The 12,415-nt window shown below is 43.5% G+C and overlaps 1 protein-coding gene across 1 annotated transcript in view; it reads left to right on the forward strand.

The window, feature by feature from the left end:
- The window catches only part of LOC144773378 (ATP-binding cassette sub-family C member 2-like), a 560,817-nt gene that overhangs the window by 188,225 nt on the left and 360,177 nt on the right, over positions 1-12,415 (forward strand). Inside the window, exon 6 of the mRNA XM_078658348.1 lies at positions 381-635. Within this exon, the coding sequence (XP_078514474.1) occupies positions 381-635 (255 nt within the window). The remainder of the gene's footprint in view (positions 1-380; positions 636-12,415) is intronic.

The raw sequence follows: 12,415 nt of genomic DNA on the forward strand, positions 1-12,415 counted from the left end.
GAGAGCCTGACACAGCTCATGCATAGTCTGCGGCCTCTCTCTCTCTCTCTCTCCTTCCTTCTCTCTCTCTCTCTCTCTCTCTCTCTCTCTCTCCTAGTTATAAATCCTGTTTTCAACATTAGGCAGACCCTTGTGTGTATTTATGGGATAAAGTCCTTCACATCGCAGCATCAGGAACCCCTCTTATAAACCGGTGGGAGGGGGGACATATTGGGTCATTATCACAGTTCCATTCTGCGTTCAATTGCGAGCACAGCGGGAACAACATTGGTTGCATTGTTAGTCTGGCAGAAAGCTCCTTTTACAGGTGTAAGATTTCAATCATGCTTGAAAAAAGCTAAATCCATCTTCTCACTGACCAAGAGATGTTTCCTTTGCAGTCTTTGAACTTGGCAAATTCTTCGAGACGGCAGTACACCACAGGGGAGCTTGTGAATCTGATGTCCTCTGATGCTCAGCAACTCATGGACCTGACTGTGAACCTCAACCTTCTCTGGTCCGCACCCTTCCAGATTCTAATGGCTATCGGGTTTCTCTGGCAGGAGCTCGGCGCCTCAGTGCTAGCGGGTGTTGCCGTGCTTGTTCTAGTCATTCCTGTCAATGCATTTGTGGCATCCAGAGTGAAGCTACTCAAGGTAAGACACTTCTTTATACCCTAATATAGCCGGGTGACAAATGTAAGTCCATGATAAGAAGGCAAGTAAATTATGTTAGCATCTTTCAGTTGACCCTGGCCACTGTGCTGTGTGGCAGGCAGTGGTGGATGGTTGAGATTAAAAAGTAAAGGGCAAAACATAGGCAACTTTTACTGTTTTAAATTATGTGAGAGATACCGCGTGTAATGCCACAGGTAACTGCAATGGCTGTTGGTGGGTATGATTGAGGAGCTGTGTAGAGAATATGCTGTTTGCCTTTTTTTTTTTTGACAGTATGCATGGCTTGTCTGAAATAAAAGGTACCAGGTGATTTTTAATCAGATCAGAGTCCAAGGCTGACTGTGGAGGCCGGCGCTTTTCAGAAATTGTAGCTGTAATTAGTTTAAGTTAATAGGTGTGCGTATAAAAGGGTTTTTTGGGTGTGATCCGATGACCCAGTAAAACATAGTATAACTTTAGGAGTCCTGAAATAATGAAAGTTCATATTAAAGAAACCATCGTGGTCTATTATTATGTGCAAATCACTGTGTATTAAATGTATACTGTTGTGACTGCAAAACTCTGTTTTCTGACACAAAAATAGAAAATTACCATTCTCTAAATATTTGATTCCATAATTGAAACCGAGAGAAAGTTCATCGACCAATATTTCTGGTGCAAACCTGTTTTTCTGGTTTTCAAGATCAAAGATAAATAAAGAATCCCTTCTCACGCATAAAAGGACCATGTTGACTTCTTAAACATGGATATCAGAAAATGTTTGAACGAAGCCATGTGTGTAGCTGTTCTATAACTGAAGGTATGCATGTGGCTAAGGATATAAGATAGTTGTTAAATGTGGTTGTCTGGTGAGTCAGTCTCCCGTGATATGAGCGTGATCAGAAGACAATACTCGACTGGACAGAATGATGAAACAGTGTGACTTGTTATAATGTTTTATAGAGGCATATGAAGACAAGGAAGTTGCTATTTGTGTAAAGAAAGTAAGGAAGTTGCATTTTAAAAGATTTGAAATGTAGCTGCGGTGAATGCGGGAGTTTGTACCCCAAAGTAACTCTTTGCCGGTTCCTTCATTGTGGGCCATCTCCATTTAGAACAGGCACTTTTGAGCAATATGAGAAGCCATTGGTGGTAAATGTGAAAATCTGGCACTAATGGGTGGTGTGTTAATTATTATGTATTCCAAGAAGCTGTCTATGTGGCCAATGTGGGACGGTGGCACTAGTGGCTCCCCTAGGCTGTGTGAGAAGCTCATACACGTGACCAGATATGAGAAGCTTTCCTTGGTGGTCCATGTTAGGAGCAATAAATGGTGGGCAATGTAAGAAGTTGGCAGTAGCAGGAAGAGTGAGTTGTAAACACTGTTGAGCATTGTGAGGGTCTAGCATTGTTGGTGCAATCAGTGAACTTAAAATTGGTGGGGCATAAATACGTCCCACTTATTAACCTAAACTCTTCCGTGAAGCATGTAAGCTTGGCTCTGATTAGGGTAGTTTAGGCTACTCCCCCAACAATATATTTAAATAAAACAGGCCAAATTATGCATTTTAAAGCACAATGTTTCCTTAAAATTTGGTATATATCAAAAAGTCCTGAAATAGTACTAATTAAAGCTTCCATTATTTTAATAGTTAACCCTCCCGAGGGGTTAATCCTCATCAACCTTGGCCCCCCCCCCCCAAAAAAAACCTTGAAAACATTGAGGCAAAATCGAGTATTTTTCAGCATAGTATTCCAAATGATTAGGTTAAGGGCTATATATGTTAGAGGCAGTTTTTCATTTTCATGAAGAAGAATAGGACTTTGATCCCAAAGATTAGCTTGCCATTTTCATTAAGCACTCACATGTACTACTGCCACTCATGGACTGGCTCTGCCTTCCATGTCTAATTATTATGATCTTCATCAAAGACCATGGGTGTTTATGATTTGGCAGGCATTTACACGACTACTCTTCCAGGGATATTAAGAATTATGTCCAATATTGCCACAATAAGTCAAGGATGAGCACCATTGGACTGGTAGGCACACACCTGCCAGGGATACTCTTAGTCAATAGCTACACTTTTGTCAAGAAGGTCCACAATATGTCACAGAAAGGCTCATCTGGGAAATGTTTGTTGCCCCTTGTGCTTCCTGAAGTTTCTGATGCTCCTGTGTTCCTAAAGTAACATAGCACAGTGTGGAGCATGGAGCTTTGAGCAGTAGAGGCAGGTTCCTTTGACCCCCTCATCCTCTGAGATTGAAGATGGGAAGAAACATCAAGTCATGTGCTGTGCTCAGACCTGGCCTTGGCTGGCAAGAGCATGGGGCTCCAGCAGAAACATAGAGACTGAGAGAGGGAGCAGCTAATGGAGACCTGTGGTAGAGCCAAATGCAGCACTGGGACAGATCATGTTTGCAGAGGAGAGAGGCGGATGAATAAGACTGTTGACTGTGTTACACTGTGTCTCCTAATTGAGAACAAGATTGTTTTAGCCTGAGGTTGTCTGTAAGGCTCAGGAAGAGGAGTGGACCCTCTGTAGACCCTCTGTGCAAGTGTTTGTAGTATACGGGAGAGTTAGAGAACTGTTCTATGGGGAAAATGAAGTTTGAGTTGCAGGATGAATCTCATGGAGGGCCCGCAAAGACACCACAAACCAGACCAACAGCTGGGCAGTTCTTCCAGAGTCCTACCCTTCAGATCACTGAGCAACCCAGAGGTAAGGAGGGAGAGTATGCACACATATTTTGAATAGCACAGTTGTCAAAAGGAGGACAGAGGGATGCACACATATGGATGACAAAATGAACAGGAGGAGGATAGCAAGAAATGTATCTGGAGGGAGGGCTTAAGTTCTTGAAGGATATGAATGATCAGAACAGACTCGGAGAAAAGGTAGTTTTTTCCATATGCTGGGGGAATAGTGTGCAAAGGTTTGTTTTCTCATTAATGATCTCTTTCATCAGGTGTGTTCTTGGTGTGGCGTGGTCTGATTTATCAATTTTAATGACTTTCTGAATGACGCAATGTAATTTAAACATGATGAAAGCCAATGACAGTCCAGGACGGTGAGGGTGTCATAGCTGTAGTAAGCGCATTGTCTGGTGTTGATTTGGGCATGTGCATGGAGGTCATTCGTGGGTGGGGGGAGGGAGGCAGATGAGATTAGAGTCCAGTGTTGTTTCTGTCAGTGTGCAAGAGGACAATAATTTGTATTGTGACTCACATAATGTGATTTGTCAGGAAATGCTTGAAACAGCTTAGGAACCTGGTATGTATCAGTATAGCGTTTGTCTCTGTGCGCTTTTTGAAAGACAGGCAAAGATAGACAAATAATCTGAGGGACATACCTGTTGTGACAGTACGAAGCCAGCCAATTGTATATTAAGAAGCCCATCTTTGATGTGAGGATGTTAGCTTGCCTCGGTTTTTAAGGTTTCATTTCAGGTAGATAGCTGACAATCAGGATTGAGTGAGTTTCATAGAGCCTCCTCAGTGATGTGCGGTAAATATTGATGTCTCTGAAAGATTCTTCTGCATCACATTGGTGGTTGGATGATTTTCACACTGGTCAGTAGGACCTCAGGTGTTCCACTCAGAGATTGAAGATCTTTGGAGAAAGAATGTGATTTTGAGGGACTCTGGAAATGACAGGGAGTAACAGTGACTTGGAAGAGCTCACCTTAACAAATTGCTGTTGGCTAGAAGGGAGAGGATGTAATTGGGTACTGCTTGACTGAGGCCTATATGGGCCTAAGGGAAGGTGAGTAAGATTTGATAAGTGCCTCTGACATTAAGGAGAACCAGTTAGCATAGTTCACTTTTCTCTGTGCTCACCAAGGCATCATTAACTACTGGAGGTGTGGCAGCTTCAATGCTCAGTGGGGAAGAATGTTTTATTACTATGCCTGACTAAGATTATATTTGTTGTTGCATCTTGATTTCCAAGGGCTACTGCTCCCGTAAAGGACATGGAAAAAGAAAAGTAGGTCTGTGATGGGGCCCTAGCTGGTGAGTTTATCAGGGTCTAATTCAGGTGTTCTAGTAGGATAAGGATTTGACACGTTTTTAAGGATTTTCTGAAGCTGCTGACATGGAGAAAGGATGCTAATATCCTATGAGAGCCTTTGTGGGATGGGATATTCTAAGTCAGAAGGAAATGTGTAGTTGTTATAAGATTTGTTTTTCTAGAGCTGTCCAGATAATGACTAGGTCATCCTTTGAGAAAGGTTACAAATTTGTGCCATATGTGATATAGTGAGCCAGAGACCTCTGGATGTCGTTGAGGGGTTTTGAGTAGCCACTGTTACAGTCTGTGGTGGAGATTGTGTTGACAAAGAGGAACATGGGTGTTTGTGGATGTGTTAATGGAATACTGTTTGGTAAATTCTTTGCAGTGAGTTTAACCAGTGTTTAAATGAATTGATCAATGTGTTGTAAAACAAATGAGTGTCCCTAAGGGTCAGGATAAATCCTGTTTCTGCCTGAGTTATTCACAACAACAGTTTCCACTTTACTCCTACATTTGAGGCCTAACCTGCAACAGTCAGTGCTATTAAAACATTGATCCCACCAAAAGATGACTTACTCTTATGTAAACAGGGTAACAACAAGATTTAGACAAATATGAACATATTAAAATTGTCCAACAAAAGACTTTCTGTAATAAATGTATACTTTATTCGGCCAATGCCGCACAGCATAAAATGTAAAAAACAATATAAAAACAATGTAGCAGCATCACAATATTGCACAATTTTATCAGAAAGACATTTTATGAATATATTAAAAAAGGTTAAAAATTGCTCCAGGGAACAAATATAAAGTGTCGACGCGTTTCGGTGTCTCTGATGACCACCTTCTTCAGGACTGTATTCTCTACAAAGAGACACATAATTACTATCAAATACAGGAGATTGGTTATAACATTACGATTTCAACAATTGTGTGCTGCATCTTGCAGTAACTTTACATGCTTCTCTTTTTTGTATACATTGTCTCCAAGTCTTGATTACATACATTTGATTCAAGCGTTTTTAGATTACATTAGTATGTCTGGTTGTTGTTATCCTATTTCATCTTTTCAGTTCGTGTGGAGATCACATTAAGGGGAGGGGGGCGGTTAGCGGTTCTTACCTCTACACAACCTACTGATTGTTGCAACCTTCTGTGTACATCTGGGGCACGGGTCTTACTCTTGAGTGCCACAGAACTGTTTTGTTGTCACACTGTGTAGTAGCAGTGCGCTGGAATGGGAAAGGGTCTTATTTAAATTAGTATAGTGGGTGTACCTTTGTCAATTGGCGCTCTTTATTTCAATCTGGTCTCGTACATTCAATTGTCTCTATACCTATTCTTCAATGTAGGTATATTGGTACATAATCCACACGTATCTATGGAAATTTTTATTTTATTTAGGGGCATAAGTATTTCCCTACACCACTGTTATGCATCACTTAGCATTACCTATTCTTATATTTCTGCTAGCTTACAGAGAGGCAAGTCGCATACCTTTGATTTCGGTCCTATGTGTTGCCCTCTGCCAGACAGGAGCCACCGATTATTCTTGAAAAAATAGATCTGGATGAAATATAATTAATTGTGTTGACCAAATGGGCCCTTGTTGGTCATTTCTGCCACCAAGATTCGTTATATGCGTTGCTACCACTCACCTATATCATAATAGGGATTTATCGCTGTAGCCGGGTATTCTCAACTTTTCTTCCTCGGCACATTCAAGGTAGAGGTTGGCCTTCTATCCTCCGCGATCTCTAAAATGTAAGGATAGTACACCAAGTTGCTATTCTATATTACGTTGATCGTGTTCTCTCTTGTATTAGATGGTTGCTACACAGCGGATTTACGCATGCTCACATAGCGGGATCGAAGATGCTACTCACCAGATGCCGCTTGAGATTGAAAGCCTACCAATTTACGCGTCCTCATTTTTCATTGTGTATCATTTAGCACTGTCTGTGCACAGTTAAGCTTATAAACTCAGGGCGGCTTTAATTAAGCACTTTGGGGTCTGAACAATCCTTTTTATTGGGTTACACTTACTTAATTATAATGCTCCCATACTTTTTTGTTTTTTCATAGACCCCCTGTCTCGCATTAAAAGTCCTCTGTTCTTTAACATTACTTAGTGCTGTTATTTTTATCAAGACAGGACGCTCGCTCATTTGTTTACGCGCCTTCGAAATTTGCAACTGATCGTTTATGTTATCGCTGCATCTTGCTGCCTTGTGTCGCGTATTTGGTCTTAGATACTCTATAGAACCCTCTGTTAAATATGAGGAGTCATCTATGGCGACTGGTTCGCAGGGCGAGTCAATGTGCTCATAATTCCTTGCAAGGCATTCTCACGGTATACAACCTTTACAACGCAACTTTTACAACGACCTACCATTACCACGCATTTTTTACAACGCAGGATCCATTACAACGCATACCATTACCACGCATGTATTTACAACGCAGGTACTTTTACAACGCATACCATTACAACGTAAGTATTGGTAAGTATATTATTTTATTAAAAATATTATTTGGGTTTTTGGGTAAAGGGGTATTTTTAGGGTTCAGGGTCAGTTTTGGGTTTTTTGGTAAAGGGGTATTTTTAGTGTTCAGGCTCAGTTTTGGGTTTTTGGGTAAAGGGGTATTTTTAGGGTTCAGGGTCAGTTTTCAGTTTTTGGGTAAAGGGGTATTTTTAGGGTTCAGGGTCAGTTTTGGGTTTTTGGGTAAAGGGGTATTTTTAGGGTTCAGGGTCAGTTTTCAGTTTTTGGGTAAAGGGGTATTTTTAGGGTTCAGGGTCAGTTTTCAGTTTTTGGGTAAAGGGGTATTTTTAGGGTTTAGGGTCAGTTTTCAGTTTTTGGGTAAAGGGTTTATTTTAAGGTTTAGGGTCAGTTTTTAGTTTTTGGGTAAAGGGGTATTTTTAGGGTTCAGGTTCAGTTTTCAGTTTTTGGGTAAAGGGGTATTTTTAGGGTTTAGGGTCAGTTTTCAGTTTTTGGGTAAAGGGGTATTTGTAGGGTTCAGGGTCAGTTTTCAGTTTTTGGATAAAGGGGTATTTTTAGGGTTCAGGGTCAGTTTTGGGTTTTTGGGTAAAGGGGTATTTTTAGGGTTCAGGATTAGTTTTGGGTTTTTGGGTAAAGGGGTATTTTTAGGGTTTAGGGTCAGTTTTGGGTTTTTGGGTAAAGGGGTATTTTTAGGGTTCAGGGTCAGTTTTGGGTTTTTTGGTAAAGGAGTATTTTTAGGGTTCAGGGTCAGTTATTAGTTTTTGGGTAAAGGGGTATTTTTAGGGTTCAGGGTCAGTTTTCAGTTTTTGGGTAAAGGGGTATTTTTAGGGTTCAGGGTCAGTTTTGGGTTTTTGGGTAAAAGGGTACAGGGTAAAAATTAAATATAATTAAATTTAAATTAAATTAAATTAAATTGATTAAATTAAATTAAATTAAATTAATTAAATTAAATTAATTAAATTAAATTACATTAAATTACATTATATTAATTTTAATTAAATTAAATTTTAAAAAATATTATATACTTACCAATACTTACGTTGTAATTGTATGCGTTGTAAAGGTATATGCGTTGTAAATACATGCGTGGTAATGGTACTTCGTTGTAATGGATCCTGCGTTGTAAAAATTGCGTGGTAATGGTAGGCGTGGTAAAAGTATGCGTTGTAACGTCATACATCACATTCTCACAAACTCACCGTTTTAAATTGGGTCGGCCTCCCTGCTCCTAGTACGGCAGAGTTCCGGGGTTTCTGGTTTCGGTACACAATGCGATAAGGTTGAAAACGCTTCAGGGTGCCTCTATAAATACAACCAAGGTTCCCATTGGCTATACCTGTCGGCGTTGGTTATTGGATAATCTATGCTCACGTGATGCGCGAGGTGCTGCCTACCCTTTTTTTTGGAAACTTTTTGCTCGAGTCAAATAGATTCGCTGTCCTTGTGATTTATGCTACATCGGGGAGACATCCCGAGAGGTCCGGGTGCGAATGAATGAGCACAAGTCTGCAATTCGTAACAATAAAAAAGGCGCACCCCTGACCGAACATTGGATGGCAGCAGGACATAAGATCTGCGATTTTAAATGGTGCTGTTTGGAAAAGGTCACATTGAGCGCTAGAGGCGGTGATATTAACCAGAAAAGGAAACGAAGGGAGCAATTCTACATGTCCTGTTTCAACAGTGTGAGGGCAGGCCTAAATACCAGGGAAGATTGGGAACAACTGATTATCTAAGTGCACATTGCACACTGAACGATGTTGTGAGAATATGAGTAATATCCAGTGTACAGACTGCCCACCTCGGTAAGTACATATTCTAAAACAAGGCATTGGCCTCATAGGGTCACTTTGCACTAGATACGGCGGAGTGGCAATTGGTGTTCTATTGGAACCTTTATCAATTTCATCAATGCGTAAACAAAACGGGGAAATACAAAATTCCCTATGCAATTCACTCCTAAAGCGCGCGGATCACTGTTCATAGCAACGCTGTGATAGGTTGCTGTGGTGAATAAAGTTAAGTCGAGCGAAAAGTTTCCAAAAAAAAGGGTAGGCAGCACCTCGCGCATCACGTGAGCATAGATTATCCAATAACCAACGCCGACAGGTATAGCCAATGGGAACCTTGGTTGTATTTATAGAGGCACCCTGAAGCGTTTTCAACCTTATCGCATTGTGTACCGAAACCAGAAACCCCGGACTCTGCCGTACTAGGAGCAGGGAGGCCGACCCAATTTAAAACGGTGAGTTTGTGAGAATGCCTTGCAAGGAATTATGAGCACATTGACTCGCCCTGCGAACCAGTCGCCATAGATGACTCCTCATATTTAACAGAGGGTTCTATAGAGTATCTAAGACCAAATACGCGACACAAGGCAGCGAGATGTAGCGATAACATAAACGATCAGTTGCAAATTTCGAAGGCGCGTAAACAAATGAGCGAGCGTCCTGTCCTGATAAAAATAACAGCACTAAGTAATGTTAAAGAACAGAGGACTTTTACTGCGAGACAGGGGGTCTATGAAAAAACAAAAAAGTATGCGAGCGTTATAATTAAGTAAGTGTAACCCAAAAAAAAGGATTGTTCAGACGCCAAAGTGCTTAATTAAAGCCGCCCGTGAGTTTATAAACGAGTGAAGCTTAACTGTGCACAGACAGTGCTAAACGATACACAATGAAAAATGAGGACGCGTAAATTGGTAGGCTTTCTATCTCAAGCGGCATCTGGTGAGTAGCACCTTCGATCCCGCTATGTGAGCATGCGTAAATCCGCAGTGTAGCAACCATCTAATATAAGAGAGAACACGATCAACGTAATATAGTGTTGGGGTTCGGGAATGGTAGGCACAATAGGTATGGAGTCTGACACCTGGAGTAAACTTTTCAAAGAAGGTTTTATTTAAGATATGCCTTGCGTCTTCGGTTTGACACTCTCAGCCGGGCAAACTCGTCCGGCTCCGTCTTGACGCCTCGGGGAAATATGGGATGTTCCAGGGTGGTTATCCCTCGCCGGGCTCCATAGGTAGCCAGGCCTCTGGTTCTCGGGGTTGGATGTCGTTATCGTGAGGTCCCTCTCGGGTCAGGCACATCCTTGGAAAGCCACGTTCCTCCTTCGGGACCGTGGCTGGGCGAATCGCAGGGTCATTGGCCTCCTGGCTTGTAGTCCTCTGCTGGGCTCGTCAGGGTCGTCTCTCCTGCTCCGCTTGTCTCTGCTCTCCAGCCTCGCGATCGTACCTCCTCTTCCGCTCCGGAACTGCTGTTCAACGTCTTTCGGGTTGGGCTGCCTTTTGACATCGTCATCGACCAGGGGGGCAGGGTTTCCTCCACACCGCCGGGATCCTTAAAGGGCCCATACACCTCGTTGCCTCTCAGCTCCCACCGGGACCCGTAGTCGGAAGAAGTCCGCTCCTCTGGCCATGTATCCGCAGTCTGTGAGTCAGGAATAGAGACAGGTAAAAGGGGGGGGACAGCCGACCACCAGTCCAAATCCATCTCAGGGTGACCCGCCCCGTGACACACCTCCCCCCCTGGTATCTCCCGATCGGGGAGAACAAAGGCCCGTGACATGTAGTCCGCATTACAGTTAGCAATGCCCTTTCTATGCTGCAGCGTGAAGGAATACGGTTGGAGGGACAGGAACCACCGCAGTACTCTGGCGTTCAATGTCCGGTTCCGGTACATCCAAGTCAGGGGGGCGTGATCGGTCTGTAGAATAAAAGGTTTGCCCTCTAAATAATATTGCAGTTTGTCTACAGCCCACTTAATGGCCAGGCATTCGCGTTCCACCGTTGAATACCTGCACTCCCTGGGGAACAGTTTACGACTCGTAAACAGAATGGGATGTTCAACCCCGTCGTTGCCCACCTGTGATAGCACTGCCCCTATTCCCACTGCCGAGGCATCGGTAGCAAGAATGAACGTTTTAGAGAAGTCGGGCGATTCTAACACTGGAGAAGTGGTGATGATGTTCTTCAACCCCTCGAAGGCATCCCTGGCATCCGATGAGGGGTGTTGTAGTTCCCTAGGCCTTGTGTCCTGTCTGAGGAGGTTCGTGAGGGGAGCGGCCACTTCAGCGAACCGAGGAATGAACCTCCGGTAATAGCCGATCAGTCCAAGAAAAGCCCGGAGCTCTCTTTTTGTACTCGGAAAGGGGGTGTCCTGAATGGCTTTGATCTTTTCACTTTGGGAGGAAATGGTGCCTTTCCCTAGGACGTAGCCCAGATACCTGACGCTATTGAAGGCTACTCTCTATTTCTTCGAATTGACATGTAGCCCTGCCTGTTGTAGCGCCGTCAACACGGTGTGTAGATGTTGTAAATGGTCTTCCCAGGTTTTGCTATATATGACGATGTCGTCCAGATAAGCCGCGCTAAAGGACGGGAAGGGTTTTAGGATATGATTCATCAGCCGTTGGAAGGTGGCAGGCGCCCCATGTAGGCCAAACGGTAAAACTGTAAACTCATAGAGTCCTTCATCTGTGACAAAGGCCGTTTTCTTTCTATCCTCTTCGCGCCGGGGCACCTGCCAATATCCCTTTGTTAAGTCCAACGTACTGATGAAAACGGCCTCTCCTAGTTTCTCCACTAGTTCATCCACTCGGGGTATCGGATAGGCGTCAAACGAGGATATGGAGTTCAGAGCCCTGAAGTCCATACAGAATCTTTTCGTGCCATCCGGCTTTGGTACCATCACGATAGGAGAGGACCAGCTACTCTGGGAAGGTCGGATGACTCCCAGACGTAGCATCTCTGATACTTCTTTCCGGACGGCTTCTCGCCGGGACGCTGGGATCCGGTACGGCCGCTGTTTGATGGTCTTTCCAGGGATTGTTTCGATGTGGTGTTCTACTAATGTCGTTTTTCCCTGGACGTCAGAGAATATCGTGGCCAGGGGCTGTAGGACGACCCTTAGGTCCTTTCTCTTGTCGCTGGACAGGTCCGGATTCATGACCAAGTCCTCCAGTGTTGTGTCTTTCCCGGGGACGGAAGGGAGGGCCAGGTTGTTGTTACGTGGATTCGGGCCTATCCACTTTTTTAACAAGTTTATGTGATAGCTCTGGGTCTTGGTGGGAGACAGCCTGAGTTTGTAGGTGGTGTTTCCTATGGTCTCGAGAACCTCGTACGGTCCGACCCACTCATTCTTGTGCGTGACCGAAGGTAGAAGAAGGAGAGCCCAGTCCCCGACCTGAAGGCGTCGTAGCCTCTTCCCCTTGTCATAATATGCCTTCTGTTTGTCGCGTTGGAGTTCAAGGTTCGTGTG

Source organism: Lissotriton helveticus, chromosome 8 (genome assembly GCF_964261635.1).
Source record: "Lissotriton helveticus chromosome 8, aLisHel1.1, whole genome shotgun sequence".
NCBI classification, from domain to species: Eukaryota; Metazoa; Chordata; class Amphibia; order Caudata; family Salamandridae; genus Lissotriton; species Lissotriton helveticus.